The following is a 19,570-nucleotide window of genomic DNA, read 5'->3' as shown; positions in this document are numbered from 1 at the left end:
TTGCGCCGCGGGCAACACCCTTGATATTTCTAGACTTAGGACTGGAGGCTGTGAGCTCTGTTGGGGAAGTTGCAAGAACTGAGGTCCGGCTGCATACTTTTCTGGCCTTGGCCAAGACCAAGTTTGCACAAGGCCAAGTGCAAGAGGAAGCGCTAGCCTGGACAGACTGCCTGCTTGAACTTTGGCCTCACTGCAGAAGAGTCCTGAAGAAGAATGGACACAGTGCATAGCTGGGGTGGGGCGGGGTGGTGGGGGTGGGGGTCAGGGCTGTAGTTGACCTTGTGTGTACACTTTGAATGCCAAAAAAACCTGTAATTTAGGTTTAGGGAGACACACATTAGATGTAAAGATATACCATAAACTGAAAGGGAAGAAATGGAAAAAGACATTCATGCAAATAGACACTTAAAAGATGGCTGGAGTAGCTATACTTAGAGAAAATAGGCTTTGTAACAAAGACTGTAATAAGAGACAAAGGCATTCCATAACAATGAAGGGGTCAATCCAATAAGAGGACATAACATTTGTAAATATTTATGCACCCAACATAGGAGCACTAACATATACAAAGCAAATATTAACAGAGCTAAAGGGTGTTCTCTGGTGGCTCAGATGGTAAAGTGTCTGCCTACAATGCAGGAGACCCAGGTTCAATCCCTGGGTCGGGAAGATCTCCTGGAGAAGGAAATGGTAACCCACTCCAGTATTCTTCCCTGGAAAATCCCAGGGACCAAGAAGCCTGGTGGGCTACAGGCTATGGGTCGCAAAGAGTCTAACACGACTGAGGGACTTCAATTTTCATCTTCACTTTCCACTTTCACTTTCAAAGGGAGAAACAGACAACAATACAATAAAAGGAAGGGACTTTAATACTCTGTTTACATTAATGGACAGGTCATCTGCCCAGAAAATCAGTAAATGTTTTCCAAGATAAATCATATATTGGACTGTAAAACAAATTTTAACAAATATAAGAGGACTGAAGTCATATTAAACATTTTTTTCAGTCATGGTGGTATGAAACTAGAAATTAATTACATGAAGAAAACTGGAAGAGTCACAAATGTGGAGATTAAACAAGTTACAAATGACCAATGAGTCAAAGAAAAAAATCAAAAGAGAAACAAAAACACCTTGTGAGAAATGAAAACGGAAGTGAAACATACCAAAATTTATGAAATGCAGTAAAAGCAGTTCTGAGAGGGAAGTTCTTAGCAATAAATGCTTACCTCAAGAAACAAGAAAAGTCTCAAACAACCTAACTGTACACCCCAAGGAACTAGAAGTAAAAAGAACAAATGAAGCCCAAAGTTAGTAGAAAGAAGGAAGAAACAAAAATTAGAGCACAAATAAATGAAATAAAGACAGAAAAGACAATAGAAAAGATCAATGAAACTAAGAACTGGTTCTTAGAAAATATAAACAAAATTGACAAACTTTTAGCTAGATTCAGCAAGAGAAAAAGACAGAGGACTCAAATCAGAAATAAAAGAGGAGATATTACAGCTGATACCACAGAATATAAAGGATCAGAAGGGGCTACTACGGACAATTATATGCCAAACTAGATGGAATGGATAAACTGGAAGAAGAAATGGATAAATGGCTAGAAACATACAATCTACAAAGCTTGAATCATGATGAAATAGAAAATCTCAAATGAAAATCTCAAATGAAACAGACCAATTGCTAGCAAGAAGATTAGGAGTTTGAATCAGCAAAACAAACAAACAAACAAAAAATCTCTCAACAAACAAAAGTCCAGGACCAGATAGATGGCTTCACTGGTGAATTCTACCAAACATTCAAAGAACAGTTACTATAAGATCAATCTTTATCAAACTCTTCCAAAAAATTAGTGAGAGGGGAACTCTTTCAAATGTATTTTACAAGGCCACCGTTACCCTGACAAAGGATGCCACAAAACAAGAAAATTACAGGCCAATATCTCTGACTACCCTAGATACAAAATTCTTCAAAGAATATTAGCAAACAGAATTCAACAACACCTTTGATCACACCGCATGATCAAGTGGGATTTATTCCAGGGATGCAATGATGGCTCAAAAATCAGTCAATGATTCACCATGTTAAAAACATGAAGGCTAAAAATCATATGATCATCTCAATAGATGCAGAAGAAGCATTTGACAAGATTCAACATCCATTTATGATAAAAATACTCAACACAGCAGGTATGGAGGGAACATACCTCAACATAGTAAAGGCCACGTATATGGAGTACATAGCTGACATCAAAGTCAATGGTGAAAACTCAATGGTGAAAAGTCAATGGTGAAAAGTCAATGGTGAAAACTCAATGGTGAAAATTCAATGGTGAAAATTCAATGATGAAAACTCAATGGTGAAAAGTCAATGGTGAAAAGTCAATGGTGAAAAGTCAATGGTGAAAAGTCAATGGTGAAAATTCAATGGTGAAAAGCCAAAAGCTTTTCCTCTAGGATCAGAAACAAGAAAATGATGTGTGCTCTCACCATGTTCATTTCTCAAAAAAAAAAAAAAAAAAAATTAAAAATAGAACTACCATATGATCCAGGAATTCCATCAGAATCTGAGTATTATATGAAGAAAATGAAAACACTAATTCAAAAGATAACTGCACCTCTAAGTTCACTGCAGCATCATTTACAATAGCCAAGATATAGAAACAACCTACGTGGCCATCAGTGGATGACCAGATAAAGAAATTGGGGCATAAATATAAAATGGAATATTATTCAGCCATAAAAAATAATAAAATCTTACCACTTGCAACAAAATGAATTTGAGGGCACTATGCTAAGTGACTTCCCCCGTGGCTCAGACGGTAAAGCGTCTGCCTACAAATCGGGAGACCTGGGTTCGATCCCTGGGTTGGGAAGATCTCCTGGAGAAGGAAATGGCAACCCACTCCAGTATTCTTGCCTGGAAAATCCCATGGACGGAGGAACCTGGTAGGCTACAGTCCATGGGGTCGCAAAGAGTCGGACATGACTGAGCGACATTTACTATTTACTACTATTTACTATGCTAAGTGAAGTCAGGCAGAGAAAGACAAATACTATATTCTCTCTCTTATATGTGGAACCTAAAAGACAAAAAACAACATATAGAAAACAGGCTGATGGCTGTAAGAGGTGAGAGGTGGCAAGGTGGAAGAAATGGGTGAATTGGTTATTTATTTTAGTTTAAATAAATTGAAGAAATATTTTTTAAACTGGAAAATATAAATAGGAGAATATAATTGATCTTGCATTCCAGATTTAACTGACTATAGCCGTCCTGGGGCCATTGCTAAGGCACAGAAGGGGCACAGAAATTTGAAAGTTCACCCAGTTTTCTCTCCCTGAGAAACAGTGGGGGTCTTGGCTAATTTAAGAGTTGTGAATATTCACTGAAGGATAATAGCTTATCAAACACACAGAGAATTGTATTTGGCTATAGAGACAGGGTGCCGCTGGTTATTCAAAGAGCCTGCCTAGTTAGGGAGTTGTACCAGAAAGCAATTGTTACCACCCATTCCAACACTGCAGTCGGCCCAGAGCCTTCACGTCTTTGCTAATGGGTCTTTCTGCAGATGCAAAGACACTACGGGGCAAACTAGAATTGCAAATCTTATAAAAAAACAGAGTTGGACCATGAAGAATTGATGCTTTTGAACTGTGGTGTTGGAGAAGACACTTGAGAGTCCCTTGGACTGCAAGGAGATCAAACCAGTCAATCCTAAAGGAAATCAGTCCTGAATATTCATTGGAAGGACTGATGCTGAGGCTGAAGCTCCAATACTTTGGCCACCTGATGCAAAGAACTGACTCATTGGAAAAGACCCTCATGCCGGGAAAGATTGAAGGCAGGAGGAGAAGGGGACGACAGAGGATGAGATGGTTGGATGGCATCACCGACTCGATGGACAGGAGTTTGAGCAAGCTCTGGGAGTTGGTGATGGACAGGGAAGCCTGGCATGCTGCAGTCCACAGGATCACAAAGAGTCAGACACAAATCAGCGACTGAACTGAACTAAGCTGACTGATAGAAGACATAGCTTGTCCCCAAGGCTGTGGGAGGCATGGAGAGCCTCTGTTCCTGTGTGGGAAGCAGTATATGAGTGAGGCTGGACAAGGCTGGTCGCTTAAGGGAGAAGTTAGTTTCTCCCAGTCTTGGCTCAGTCATACAAGTGACTGTGTTGGTCAAGCCACCTGGTCCCAGGACACTCTACAGGTCAAGAAGGAACCTGGGGACCCTGGGAGTTGAATCAAAGCAAAACAGCCCCATGAATAGCCCAGCCAACAGAAGGCAGCCCTGGCTGAACTCTATGGTCCCCTCCCTAATACTCAGTGTGCTAACCAGCAGGGAGCCACAGGTCACAGTGATGAGCGGGGCTCTAAGACAGACGCCTCCCAGGTCTTCACAGAAGCATGGTGGCTGCTTAGAAAAGGAAGAAGAACATGGACTTCGGAGTCACGTGGACCCAGGACTGAATCCTTTCCTGGCTCTGTGGCCTCAGGCAGGCCATTTAATCATTCTGAGCCCCAGCTGACTGACTGAAAACCTGGGGGCTGGTGTTTCCCAGCAGGGTTTGCAGGACCGCGCCTCTTATACTGAGTCAACTTCTGCTCTGGTACACCAGCAGCCGGCCTCCCAAGACTCCTGCCGTGAACTAGTCCGAAAGTGACTGGACTCACTTCCCAGGAAGTGAGCCTCAGACCCAGCTGGACCCAGCCAGACTTGCAGTCAGCCTCATAAAGACAGGAACTACCCAGCGTGGGTCATTCCTGTGTCTGAGGACATCCATCCAGGCCCCAGCTGGGGCTGGGTCCCCTACAAAGGGTGACCAGTTGGAGCCTGGTCTCTCCTCCCATCAGCTTCCTTTAATTTGTATCAAAGCCTTTTCCTACATTATTGTACCCTAATCAGGTTAATTCCGCCAAATCTGGAAAGTATTCACAATTTCGGGTCACTAATTCCAGCAACTAATAGATACTAAGAACACATATCTCTGACTGTATACCTTTATACCTGTTCAGTTCAGTTCAGTCACTCAGTCGTGTCCAACTCTGCGACCCCATGGACTGCAACATGCCAGGCCTCCCTGTCCATCACCAACTCCCAGAGTTTACTCAAACTCACATCCATTGAGTTGGTGATGCCATCCAACCATCTCATCCTCCATCGTTCCCTTCTCCTCCTGCCTTCAATCTTTCCCAACATCAGGCTCTTTTCAAATGAGTCAGTTCTTCACATCAGGTGGCCAAAGTATTGGAGTTTCCACTTCAGCATCAGTCCTTCCAATGACTATTCAGGAATGATCTCCTTTAGAATGGACTGGTTGGATCTTCTTTCAGTCCAAGGGACTCTCAAGAGTCTTCTCCAACACCACAGTTCAAAAGCATCAATTCTTTGGCCCTCAGCTTTCTTTATAGTCCAACTCTCACATCCATACCTGACTACTGGAAAAACCATAGCTTTGACTAGGTGGACCTTTGTTGGCAAAGTAATGTCTCTGCTTTTTAATATGCTGTCTAGGTTGCTCATAACTTTTCTTCCAAGGAGTAGTGTCTTTTAATTTCATGGCTGCAGTCACCATCTGCAGTGATTTTGGAGCCCCCCCCAAAATAAAGTCTGTCACTGTTTCCACTGTTTCCCCATCTATTTGCCATGAAGTGATGGGACCAGATGCCATAATCTTAGTTTTCTGAATGTTGAGCTTTAAGCCAACTTTTTCACTCGTCTCTTTCACTTTCACGAGGCTCTTTAGTTCTTCTTTTCTTTCTGCCACAAGGGTGGTGTCATCTGCATATCTGAGGTTATTGATATTTCTCCCGGCAATCTTGATTCCAGCTTGTGCTTCATCCAGTCCAGTATTTCTCATGATAGACTCTGCATATAAGTTAAATAAGCAAGGTGACAATATACAGCCTTGACGTACTCCTTACCTGATTTGGAACCAGTCTGTTGTTCCATATCCAGTTCTAACTATTGCTTCTTGACTTGCACGCAGATTTCTCAGAAGGCAGGTCAGGTGGTCTGCTATTCCGATCTCTTTAAGAATTTTCCACAGTTTGTTGTGATCCACATAGTCAAAGGCTTTGGCATAGTCAATAAAGCAGAAGTAGATGTTTCTCTGGAACTCTCTTACTTTTTCAATGATCCAACAGATGTTGGCAATTTGATCTCTGGTTCCTCTGCCTTTTCTAAAACCAGCTTGAACATCTGGAGGTTCACGGTTCACATATTGCTGAAGCCTGGCTTGGAGAATTTTGAGCATTACTTTACTAGCGTGTGAGATGAGTGCAATTGTGCGGTAGTTGGAGCATTCTTTGGCATTGCCTTCCTTTGGGATTGGAATGAAAACTGACTTTTTCCAGTCCTGTGGCCACTGTGGAGTTTTCCAAATTTGCTGGCATATTGAGTGCAGCACTTTCACAGCATCATCTTTCAGGATTCGAAATAGCTCCACTGGAATTCCATCACCTCCACTAGCTTTGTTTGTAGTGATGCTTCCTAAGGCCGTCTTGACTTCACATTCCAGGATGTCTGGCTCTAGGTGAGTGATCACACCATCGTGATTATCTGGGTTGTGAAGATCTTTTTTGTATAGTTCTTCTGTGTATTCTTGCCACCTCTTCTTAATATCTTCTGCTTCTGTTAGGTCCATACCATTTCTGTTCTTTATTGTGCTCAGCTTTGCATGAAATATTCCCTTGGTATCTCTAATTTTCTTGAAAAGATCTCTAGTCTTTCCCATTCCATTGTTTTGCTCTATTTTTTTGCATTGATCTGTATCTATATATATATTTTTTGAGTTAATAAATTTTTGTTGCTTAGGATGATTTGTTAAAAATTGAAGTATAGTTAATTCACAATGTTGTGTTAGTTTCAGGCGCATCTATATGACAACCCTCCAAGGGAAAAATGCCCCAAAGGAAAAGTGATTTGGTCAGCTGATGAAATTGGAGTATGATTGCTAAACTAGATAAAAATATTGCATCAGTGTTCAATTTACTGGAATTGGTAACTAAATCATGGTTATGGCCAAGAATATCCTTCTCCTTAAAAATACTCCTAAAAGTATTTAGAGATAAATAAGGTGTAACTTCCTTTCAAACGGTTCAGAAAAGAACTATGTACATATGTTTATACACATATACAGATAATGATAAACAAGACACTTATACACACAGGAAATGTACACACACATGAGAGAGAGAGAGAGAGAGAGAGGGATGGGGGAAGAGAACAAACAAATGATAAAACAGTATGAAAATCTGTCAAAAGGGAATTAACTGTTCTTCATGCACTTTTTATTTCTTTAACTTTTCTATGCATTTGAAATTATTTCAAATAAAGGTTTAAAAAAAGCCTCCAAACTTCAACTTAGTCTTTGAAAGCCTATGTTATTTATTTTTGGATTTTATATTGTATTTTGCTTTTCATCATCATCATCTGCTTTTGTTTTTACTAACTTTTATTGAAGTATAGTTGCTTTGGGGTTCACAGGTGGCTCAGTGGTAAAGAACCCACCTGCCATGGCAGGAGATGTGGGTTCGATCCCTGAGTTGGGAAGATCCCCAGGAGAAGGAAATTGCAACTCATTCCAGTATTCTTGCCTGGGAAATCTCATGGATGGAGGAGCCTGGTGGGCTATAGACCGTGGGGTAGGGAAAGAGTCGGACAGGACCCAACCGCTAGACAACAATGATAGTTGCTTTACAAAGGAGTTTCTGTTTTAAGTCCCAAATTTCCGGTTTCTTGGGAAGGCAGAGACACCACAGTATGTGAACACGTTTCTGATTCTCCTTCAATTTGCAAACATATGAAATCACATGGAATACCATGCAGATGACAGGGAGGTAGATGTGTGTGTATGTATAACCCCATCTCTCTCCCCGATTTAAACTTCAGGATGCAGTCCCAGTGCCCGCAGGGGTCAAGCCAGCATGTGAGTGAGTGAAACAGGCCAGGCGTAAGAAGAGTCAACTACTAGAAATACAATAAAACTTTCTTGATTTTTTTTTTTTTTACTGGGCTATGGGGAAGCACAAAATGTCATACAAACAGGTATGCTAACTGCAAATGATATTTTCGAGTCAAACTGGGAAAAAAACCAGAAATATTTAATAACACGTTTTCGTCTCAAAACCCCTCAGACCTAGAGGATTCTAGGCTTCCAGCCCCTGGGACCATGCGGGAATGTGTTTCCGTCACGTCGAGATGTGGAGTACGGAATCCCACTGGGAGTCCTTCAGCTGGGAGCAGTACTCAGTTTTACTCAGTTTCATAATGGAAAAGAGCTGTTCACAAATGTAGGTGCTCCCAAACATGGACAGGATCTTGGCACAGTGGGTCTTGTACTTGGGGTAACTGCCCCAGAGGTGTTTATAGAATTCCGGTATTCCAACCTTGTCGTATTTGGTTTTCAGGACCGTGTTGCACTGCAGATCAATCACCTCCATCTGCAGGGCTTCCTGGACGCTCTCGATCTTCATGGAGAAAGGGGAGCTGAACAGGGTCAGTTCACTTTCGTAGAGTTTGAAATCGGACAGCCTTTTCTGGAACTCCGTCTTCAGCTCCACGATTTTGGGAATGTAGTTCAGGCCGTCGCTTTCGTTCCTGGAAACTGACTTCAGGGTGGGAAAGTGGGCCAGGTTATTCCTGGCCAGATGAGTCTCCCAGAGGCACAGTTTGGCCAAGAAGGCCCGAATCAAGTCGTACATCTGCGTCACAATTTGGGAATGCCCTTGCAGGGAGATGTTCAACGTGTTCAGGTGCATGGTCATGTCCACCAGGAAGGCCAAGTCTTTGATCCAATCTTGAGAGCTCAGCTGAGGCAGGGGCTTGCCTCTGGAGGACATGAAGGAGTCAATCTCTTCCAAGGATTCAAAGAACCTCTTCAGCACCAGCCCACGGCTGAGCCACTTAATCTCCGTGTAGTACAGAAGGCTGCCGTATTGGCAGTCCAGCTCATAGAGCAAAGTGGTGAACTCGCTGTGGTTCAGTCCGCGGGAGCAGATCCAATTCACGGCGTTAACTACCACACTCATGATGTGGTCCATCTTTAACTTCTGAGCACAGAGTGATTCCGGGTGGATTATGCAGCACACGGACTTCAGATCGGAGCCCTTGCACACCATCGCCACCTTGGACTTGAGTTTCGTGACCAGCCCATCGTTGGCGTCTACCATGGCAGGGGTGCCGGTGGAGGCCACGCTGACTAGTTTCGACCAGTCGATATTAAACTTTTTCAGACTTTTCTCAACACGCAAAAAGATCTCGTTTCCAGACTTCGTACCTGTCATGGGCACCGTATCTAAAAGTTCTTCTGACACGTCAAAATTCTCATCAACTCCCCGGATGAAGATGGCCAACTGGGTGGTGTTGTTTATATCTGTGATCTCGTCGATGGCAATGGAATAAGCCACAAAAGATCTGATTTTTTCACGTAACTTCTCCCACAGGTTCCCAGCCACGTCTTCCACGGGCTGGACGGCAGCATTTTCCCTTGGATTCACCTTGGCAAACACTTGTTTTTGCTCGGGACACACGGTGTCTGATGACCCTAAGAGATACTTTCTGAGTCCTTCCTTTAGCTCCTGGAGCTTCTCATCACGCATCTTCTCGGTGTACTGGTCATAGTGCTTGCTGTGGTTGGTTTGATAATGGCGTCTCAGGTTATATTCTTTGGATACCGACATGCTCTGTTTGCATATTAAACAGGTAGGGATATTCTGCACTTCCACGAAGAAATAAGCTCTCTCCCACTTTTCTTGAAATACACGGCCCTCTTGATCTATCTTCCTTTTTCCCACTTTTGATAGAGACATGGAGACAAGAAAGAGTTCACTTTTCTCTTGACTGTTAGAAAAACATCAGCAAAAGCATGATGACAAATGCAGGGGATAAGGTGGCTGGGGGGCGTGGGTTAACTGCGGAGTAACCCAGCTCTGCAGAGGTGGGGGGTGGGGCTGGGGACACTCAGGGCCAGCGAACTATTGCCAAGGGAGCGTGGCCCCACGCTGGCTGGATCTTCAGATTTCTAAAGAAAACCTGGAAATGAATTTTTATGAAAAAGCCCCTGGTTTTTCCGTATCAGCCACTAATTCCCTTTTTTAAAAGGTTGATGAGTCAAATGAAAGACGTCTTTGGTGAGGGTCAGTAAGTGGCTATGTATGTTCCACCTGGTTTAAATGAGAATGATTTGAGATTGTATCTGCATTTTAACATATTGGGCTTCCCTGATGATTCAGCAGGTAAAGAATCTGCTTGCAATGCAGGAGACACAGAAGACTCAAGTTCGATCCCTGGGTCGGGAAGATCCCCTGGAGGAGGAAATGGCAGCCTACTCCAGCATTCTTGCCTGAAAAATCCCACAGACAGAGGAGCCTAGCGGGCTACAGTCCAAAGAGTTGGACATAATTTTTTTTCAATGGCTTTTCAAGAGAATTTTGAAATAACAGAGAAGGGGATGAGCACAGAAGGCATATGATTTACCTGCTATGAGTCCCAAAAGACACTGGGGACAGCCACAGACCCTCACAGAACTTACATGGTTTCAGTGTAAAGAAATGGGCCACAATGTACGTGAGCTTTGCTTCAAGAGAACACAGGTATAAAAATTCACTTTAAGGAAATGCAGACAGAGACGGTCAGTTCAGTAGTTGCCTGAGACTGGGGGTGGGGATGGGAAATGACTAGAAATGGGCAGGAGGAATCTTTAGGGGATGATGGAAATGTTCTAAGATTAGATTATGGTGACAGTTGCACAACTCTGTAACTTTACTGAGAAAAATCACTAGACTGTGTACAGTTTGCACAAGTGAATGTTATGGTATGTAAATTATGCCACAATAAAGCTCTTAAAAAGGTACAAAGCTATTTAGCAACCAGATGAATTTAGGAATAATAACTGTGCATTTCAAGAGAAGAGTTTTGCTTCCAAAAATTAAAAAAAAAAATTTTTTTTTTGAAATGGACCATTTTTAAAGTCTTTATTGAATTTGTTACAAGATTACTTCTGTTTTAGGTTTTGACTTTTTTGGCCCTGAGGCATGTGGGATATCTTAGCTCCCTGACTAGGGATTGAACCTGCACCCCCAGCCCTGGAGGTGAAATTTTAACCACTGGATTTCCAAGGAAGTTCAGAGCTTCCAAAATTTAAGTGAGGAGGTTCTCTAGTGATTCAAACTTTTGGAACCATCTCTGCATTTTCTACTTTTTTTTTTTCTTTCTAGAGACACCTTATTTTTTAAAATTTACATTGAAACAGAGTTGACTTACAATGCTGTTGTGTTAGTTTCAGGTATTATATACATATGTTCTTTTTTAGACTCTTTTCCATTATAGGTTAATGCAAGATGGGTATAATTCCCTGTGCTATACAGCAGGTCTTTGACAGTTACATTGTCCGCTTTAATATCCAATAGGATTCTGACTTGCTTGCAAGGATTCTAGGGGAGACATGAAAAATATCTGGACTTCCCCAGTGGTCTAGTGCTTAAGATGAGCCTCTATTGCATGAGGCGTGGGTTCGATCCCTGACTGGGGAACTAAGATCCCACATACCGAGTGGTGCGGCCAAAAAAAAAGTTTTAAATTAAAGTGAAATTTAACAAGCAGAAAGGCTGGAACATTGCTCCATCAGAACAGAAGTCAGCCTCGGCACTGGCTGGAGCGGGTTCTGGGAGCCCTGCTGTGCCAGGCAGGAGCCCTGCTGGTTCTGAACCGTGGGGAGGTCAGTGGTTAGAGATTCTGGAGGCGGGGCTGCGGTGGCCAGGCAGGTACTATTTACCAACTAAGGTGGAGCAGCAGTAGTTCAGTATTATGAGCACCTTCCTCCACCATAAAGGACTCTTGAATAAGAGTGTGGTGTGCTATCACACAGAGCAAGCTCCACCAAACTAATATGAGAAAAAAATGGCCTGGCTAAGAAAACACAAGCAACAGAATTAAAGCGCTTTATAAGAAGCAGAAAAAATGAACATAGAGAGCGACATGTTTTGGGACTTGTTGCTGGTGGTCCAATGGCTAGGATTCCAAGCTCCCAATGCAGAGGGCCCCGAGTTCGATCCCTGGTCGGGGAACTAGGTCCCACGTGCTGTTACTAAAGATCCTGCATGCCACAGCTGAGAACCAGAGCAGCTAAATAAATAAGTAAAAAGTGGCATGCTTTGCTCTGAGACTCAAGGCTCAGGAAGGAAGGACCCCATGGTGAGTGCCCCGAAGACAGCTCACACCTCACATCGAGGGCTGGAACCATCTTCTCTCCCCCAGAATACTCACCATTGCTGAGCTCAAGACCTGGAAGTGGTCTGAAGAGAAAAAGAGACATTGGTGAATGCAACAAAGGGCACTTTTCCTGTCTTGTCCATTTAGTTCTATTTGACAAACTTTTGTGACATCAGCTACGGGCTAAAGTAAGACTGGTTGCCCAACGATTACCAAGAAATGGGCGCTAAAACACACAGCTCCCAGAAGCAGAAGCCGATGAACTGGGACTTCCCTGGTGGTCCAGTGGTTAAGAGTTCGAACTCCCAATGCAGGGGGCCAGGGTTCGAGTCCTAGTCAGGGAACTAGAGCCCATATGCTGAAACTAAGAGTTCCCGCCTGCTGCAATGAGGATCCCGCATGCCGCAACTAAGACCCAGTGCAGTCAAATAAATAAATTAAAATAAATGTTTTTTTTAAAGGAACACCATGAGCTGAGTATGAGGGGCAGTATCACACAGCACTTGACTGACTTGACCGCTGGGACCCACCGCCCACCTTCTGGGGTGAGAATCCTGGTGCCCCCCGACTTGTCCACCTTGAGGAAGTTAGATCTGCAGCTCATTCTCCTGACCCGGCAGGGAACCCTCATATACCTGATGACTGTGAATTTGATAAAGTCTGCGGCATCCAGGATTCTTCTCATGGAGCTGATTTCTAGGTAGCCGGGGGCTTTGAAGACCACCCCCGGGGGCATGCCGTCGATCACCACGCAGCCAGGGTTGAAGGTGATCTTCCGGTAGGGAACTTTCACAGGGAAGTCCACTCCAATGGCTTCACCTGCGGTGAGACGAGCATAAAGCCAGTTCAATTTGTTACTTGCTTCTCCCAAACCGAACTTTATCTTTAAGGTCAAGCTTTCAAAATTATTCACGTCAAGTGATAACAATAGTGATCAGCCATTATTTTATTTTCCAGGTGTGCTAGGATGCAAGAGTGATTTTAGTGATTTTGGAAATTGGGAATGGGTAGGATAGCAGACTCGATTTTACTATGCATGAAATAGGGATTGTCCACCTAAAAAGGTTTTCTGGGGATTAAATGATTCATCACATGTCAAACGCTAAAAACAATACTCAGCCATGGGAAGAAGTTGGTAAGTCAAAGATAGCTATGGTAGTTATTTTTTAAATTGAGATAAAATTGATATATAACATTATATTAGTTTTGGGTATACAACATAATGATTTGATAAAGATAGCTTTTTAAAACAATTTTTTATTGAAGTATAGTCAATTTATAATGTGTTCATTTCTGTTGTACAGCAAAGTGATTCAGTTATATATATATATATATATATATATATATATATATATAACACACACACATTTTCTTTTTAAAATATTCTTTTCCACTATGGTTTATCTTAGGATATTGACTTTATTTTTCTTTGCTATACAGTGTGACCTTGCTGTTTATCCATTCTATTTATAAACGCTTACATCTGCTAACCCCAGCTTCCCACTCCATCCCTCCCCCAACCTCCTCCTCCTTGGCAACCACCAGAGTGTTCGCTACGTCCATGATTCTGTTTCAGAGATAGGCTCACTTGTGTCCTATTTGAGATTCCACAGGAGGTGATATCATATAGTATTTGTCTTTCTCTTTATGACTTACTTCACTTGGCGTGACAATCTCTAGTTGCATCCATGTTGCTGCAAATGGCATTATTTCATTTTTTTGTGTGTCTGAGCAGCATCCCATCAAACAGAGGTACTAGGTCTTCTTTATCCATTCATCTGTTGATGGACGTTTAGACTGTTTCCATGTCTTGGCTATTGTGAGTACTGCTGCTATGAACATAGGGGTGCATGTATCTTTTTGAATTATAGTTTTGTCTGGATATATGCCAGGAAATAGAATTGCCGGATCATATGGTAGTTCTATTTTTAGTTTTCTAAGGAATCCCTATATTGTCCCCCACAGTGGCTGCACCAACTTATTCCCACCAACAGTGTAGAAGGGTTCTCTTTTCTCCACAGCCTCTCCAGCATTTATCATTTGCAGATTTTTAAAATATGGCCATTCTGACTGGTGTGAGGTGGTACCTCATTGTGATTTTGAGTTGCACATCTCTAATAATAACGTTGAGCATCTCTTCATGTGCCTATTGGCCAAAAGATAGCTATTATTACTATTATGTAATTAGTGTTTCTGTGTAAAATACACCCTAATTTTGATCACAGCTCCTTAAGAGAAAGATCAATTTCTTAAAGTAATTAATTAGAAAGAAATATTTCAAATATATATTCAAAACTCTGAATATGCAACAATATAAAAACGTACCAAATTTTCGGCTAAAAAGGTCATTGACTTGCTCTCTTAGTTGTTTTATTTTTTCAAGGCTTGATAATCTTTCCTTCTCATTGTCTAAAAAAATTTAAAAAAAAGTTTATTTATGTATTTGCCCCCGACCCCAAAAGGCCATTGGAGAAAACCCCCATTAGCTCACGAGAAAGTACTTTACCTGGCTTATCAATTTACGTTTAGCAAAAAGTAAGCATTTTGTAAATTTGTAAATTTAAGGCATTAGAGATGTCTTTCCTTAGTTGACAGGGTGAACTTAGCAAAGAAATAGCTCCGAGAGGTTAACCCATGTCACAAAACAGTTAAAATATAATAAAATGAAAAACACAGTCTAAATTTTGACAAAATCAGATAGAATTGTATACCTGGGACTGTCACCTGAACGATGTTAAGGTCTTCAACACCTGCTGCAGAATTTGTAATATTGGGTGAACTGGTGTTTCCTTAAACAGAAATTGAAATTCAGAACTTATAGAAAATTAGACGACTTCTGCTCTAAAACTATCAAACTGCCATTCTGATCAGAAGGCCCGAGGAGGGAATTCCCGGTGACCTAGTGATTGTGACTTGGGGCTTTCACCGCCAAGGGCCCGGGTTCAGTGCCGGATGGGGAACTAAGATTCTGCAAGCAGCCCAATGTGGCAAAAAAAAAAAAAAAAGGCCAGACTAAATTTTTAAAACTCCAGAGAATATTTAGCTGTGGAATAACAAGCTGGCTTGGCATTAATTGATGTTTGAGTCTCTGCAGTTTAATCTCTATGTCAAAGGGGAAAGGGCACCATGGCTTTTACTTAGTCTGTAGCCCCTGATACTTCACAGTCAGTCTAAATTGATTTAAAAAGAAGACTGTTTAAAAATACATTTCCCGGGACTTCCCTAGTGGTCCAGTGGTTAAGACCCCAAGCTCCCAACGCAGGGGGCACAGGTTCATTCCCTGCTTGAGGAATTAAGATCCTGCATGCCACGTGGCCAAAGGAAAAGAAAAAAAAATCCCTTTATTGTTATTCTCAATTTAAGGAGGGGTGAAGAAAGGAAGACATATGAGTGCATACAAGAGAGCACTTAAGAAGCAGACGACCCATGAGAAATGATGAAACAAGACAGTCAAGGAAAAGCTCAGATGGGGTTAAATAGTAAAAGCGCAGCTGATATTATCACGGTCTGGTCAAATCACAGACACTACGCTCCCTTAAGTTCTACGTGAGAAATGAAATGAGCCCGTCTAGTCCTTTCTGAGGGACTCGGAGCTCAGTCCCTGTGTTCTGTGAACGATCAACTACTTGGATATCTGAGATTCTACGTCGGAGAGCAAGACCTCAGAAGGACATGAGGAGCCACCCCACCCTGCTCCTCCCTACCCTGGTCACACACACACACACATCGATTTCACTCTTTTCCCCGGAGCAGTCTTTTGAGGCAAAAGGAACGCTATACTTAGCAGTGCAAATTAGGCAAGGTTTTTGGCAACCAACCTTCAATTTTCACCTCAGCTTCAGGGTCCTCACTCGTTTCTGAAGGGACAAGTTGAGTAGAATCTTGAAAAAAAAATTTTCTAAAATGACATTCATTGTTACATATGCTCATGTTCCAATATTTTACTGCTTCTCTATCCCCAAAGTCGCTTATCCTGGCATTTTAAATGCATTCCATATTTAATAAACAGAGGTATAAACACAAAGGTAATTTTAATTTTAAAAGGGATAACAGAGTAATAAAAGTTTGCCTTAACTTACAGGGGATAAGGGGAGATAAGAAACTTTCAGGGAGCAAATGATACGAAGTTACCCACAGTAAGGGACACAGAATATTCTTCTCTTTGAGCTAATGGAATTCACTGGCAACAGTGTTTTCTGGTTGTTGTTGGGAGTTACTGAGATTTTTCGAAAGCTATTTGCTCCTCTCTTATCCTGCCAGCAGCCCCCAGGTGATTCAAGGTCTATCATTACTTGGACTCATAATTGAGTTTTCTGCTGGATAAGAATTGTGACACGTACATCAAGCTGGCGTCACCGGACTCAATGGAAATGAGTCTGTGCAAGCTCCAGGAGATGGTGAAGGACAGGGAAGCCTGGATGCTGCAGTTCACGGGGTTGCAAAGAGCTGGACACAACTGAGCGACCGAACAACAGCAACAACATACACGTTCTACATACAGACAAGAGCCTGGCTAGATTATCTCACCTGACGGGCTCATTTTAGAAAGATCTGTCAGTTGTTACATTAATCAATTGTTAGTAAAAGAAGAAAAGACTAGAACACAAGACTGTTTTGATTTTGTACTGTCGTCGTATGAGATGCAACCTTTAGGGAAAAATGGCTGAAGGCACATTGGGAAGCGTGTGCTGTTCTTGCAGCTTCTTCTGAATCTATTGTTCAGTTGCTAAGCTGTGTCTGACTCTTTGCGACCCCATGGACTGTAGTCCACAGGGCACCTCTGTCCATGGCATTTCCCAGGCAAGAATATTGGAGTGGGTTACCATTTCCTTCTCCAGGGGATCTTCCCGACCCGGGGATCGACTATAACTCCTTTAAAATAAAAAGGTTTCAGGGAGTTTTCTGGTGGCCTAGGGTTTAGGCCTGGGCTTTCTGGGCTTTCACTACCATGGTGTGGGTTTTAATCCCTGCCTAGGGAATTGAAATCTGGTAGGCCGTGTGGTTCGGTCAATACAGAAAGAATAAAGGGACTGGCATAAAATAGAAAGCTTTTAAAAATCAAACAAGGGGCTCCCCTGGCAGTCCAGTGGTTCAGACTTCACCCTCCAGAGCAGGGGGTTTGGATTTGATCTCTGGTCGGGGAGCTGAGATCCCACAAGCCTCGGGGCCAAAAAACCAAAACATAAAACAGAAGCAGTATTGTAACGAATTCAATAAAGACTTTTAAAAAATGGTTCATATCAAAATAGTCTTTTAAGAAAAAGTTTATTCTCTGCAAAATACTGTAAACTAAAAAAAAAAAACAGAGAGAATGACTCAATTTTCTAACCTTCCATTGGTAATTCCGTTTCTATTACTTCAGTGCCTGCAGAAGAATGACGGCTCTCTGAAAGGAAAGCAAACAATATATTAAAAAGGCAGAAACACATATTTTAAAAAAGACATCATTTGAAACTAAGGCAAAGAATTCAAGACCCACAAAGGAATACCCACGAAATATTTATAGACTCCTTGAAATAGAATTCATACAAATGATCCTTTCTTTATGCTTTTTTTCCCCTTAACCTATGCTTTGGAAAAACTTAAAACATAGAAAAGCAGAGAGAAGGCAAAATGAGGCCTTTGTCCATCCTCCAGCATCAAGTCATCGACTCAGGTCATTCTATCTGTGCCCCAACCACCGCCCCCCCGGCTGCTGTTGTTTAGTCACTCAGTCGTGTCAGATCTTTGCAACCCCATGGACTGCAGCACACCAGCCTTCCCTGTCTTTCAGTCTCCCTGAGTTTGCTCAAACTCATGTCTCTCGAGTCGGTGATGCCATCCAACCATCTCATCCTCTGTCGTCCCCTTCTCCTGCCATCAGTCTTTCCCAGCATCAGGGTCTTTTCCAATGTGTCGGCTCTTCACGTCAGGTGGCCAAAGTATTGGAGCTTCAGCTTCAGCATCAGTCCTTCCATGAATATTCAGGGTTGGTTGCCTTTAGGATGGACTGGTTTGATCTCCTTGCAGTCCAAGGGACCCTCAAGAGTCTTCTCACACCACAGTTTGAAAGCATCAATTGTTTGAAGCTCAGCCTTCTTTAGGATCCAACTCTCACGACCACTGGAAGAACTGTGCCTTTGAGTATACGAACTTCGTCGGCAAAGAAAAGTAAGTACCCCCATTGGTAGCTCACTGTGAATCTCGGAATGCAGTGTGCAAATGCCTACACTGGAGGAGTCCATCTCTCTTCTGTTAGTGACACCGTATTGCGACGACCCACACAACGAACAATTATCATCATCATCTCATATCTAGTCAGTGTTCAAGTTTCCTCAATTCTCATACCTGTCTTTGAAAAAAAAAGACACATACTTTATACTGGAAGTAGTTTTAAACTTACAGGAAAGTTGCAAAAATAAAATAGTACAAAAAAGATCCATCTACCCTTTACTCAGATAGCAAAATGCTAATAATTTACCATTTGTGATCTTTGTCTTTCCCGATCTCTGGCTCCAGATGGAGACACACATCTGGATTTCTTTTTTGATCTTGCCTAATTGCTCTGCTTAGGACCTTCAATACAGTGTTGAAAAGAAGTGGCAAGAACAGACATGTTTTGTTTTTTTTTTAATTAATCATTATTTTTCACTGTGCGGGGTCTTTGTCGCTGCGTGCAGGCTTTCTCTCGCTGCAGAGAGAGGGGCTACTCTTCCTTGCCGTGTGCGGGCTTTTCACTGCGGTGGTTTCTCTCGTTGTGGAACACAGGGCCCAGGTGCAGGGGCTTCAGTAGTTGTGGTGCGCGAGCTTAGCTGCCCCGCAGCACGTGGGACCTTTCTGGGTCAGATGTCGAACCCATGTCCCCTGCATTGGCAGACATATTCTTAACCAATGGGCCACCAAAGAAGTCCCTGACATACTTGTCTTGTTCCTGGTCTTAGGGGGAAAGTCTTCAATCTTTAAGTATGACATGATCTATATAAGTTTTTAAATAGACGCTTTTAATTATGTTGAAAAAGTTCCCTTCGGTTCCTAGTTTCTTGAGCGTTTTTTAAAAATCATGAAAGGTATTAGATTTTGTCAAATGCCTTTTTCCTACATCTACGAGGACAATCATGTGGGTTTTGTCCTTTATTCATTATGTTGCTCTTCTGTTGACTGATTTCCATAAGTTGAGCTAATCTTGCCTTCCTAGGAGCAATCACTATATGGTCACTGTGTGGTCAGGCCATTCAAGATGGCTGTTCTCTTGCTCTTAGTACATCTCCCCACTCAACCAGACCCTGCTTCACCCACAGGACTACCTCCATCCTCTTGCTGCTGCTAAGTCACTTCAGTCGTGTCCGACTCTGTGCGACCCCATAGACGG

General features: G+C 42.4%; 1 protein-coding gene across 5 annotated transcripts in view; it reads right to left on the bottom strand.

The window, feature by feature from the left end:
* Positions 1-8,109: 8,109 nt before the first annotated feature.
* The window catches only part of LOC133238582 (general transcription factor II-I repeat domain-containing protein 2), a 46,963-nt gene continuing 35,502 nt past the window's right edge, over positions 8,110-19,570 (bottom strand). For 2 of the 5 annotated variants that reach the window (XM_061401844.1, XM_061401846.1), the window contains 7 exons: positions 17,552-17,608; positions 16,041-16,103; positions 14,934-15,011; positions 14,548-14,631; positions 12,858-13,041; positions 12,277-12,305; positions 8,110-9,805 (listed from right to left, as the gene is read on the bottom strand). In XM_061401844.1, the coding sequence (XP_061257828.1) occupies positions 8,202-9,805; positions 12,277-12,305; positions 12,858-13,041; positions 14,548-14,631; positions 14,934-15,011; positions 16,041-16,103; positions 17,552-17,608 (2,099 nt within the window). In that variant the 3' untranslated portion in view covers positions 8,110-8,201. Of the gene's footprint in view, positions 10,355-12,276; positions 12,306-12,857; positions 13,042-14,547; positions 14,632-14,933; positions 15,012-16,040; positions 16,104-17,551; positions 17,609-19,570 lie in introns of all 5 variants that reach the window. The other 3 variants (XM_061401845.1, XM_061401847.1, XM_061401848.1) reach the window with 2 other exon arrangements.

The sequence above is a fragment of the Bos javanicus genome, chromosome 25, assembly GCF_032452875.1.
Source record: "Bos javanicus breed banteng chromosome 25, ARS-OSU_banteng_1.0, whole genome shotgun sequence".
Taxonomy (NCBI): domain Eukaryota; kingdom Metazoa; phylum Chordata; class Mammalia; order Artiodactyla; family Bovidae; genus Bos; species Bos javanicus.
Note: the sequence above shows the minus strand (reverse complement) of the source record. Positions and strands in the feature narration are given on the sequence as shown.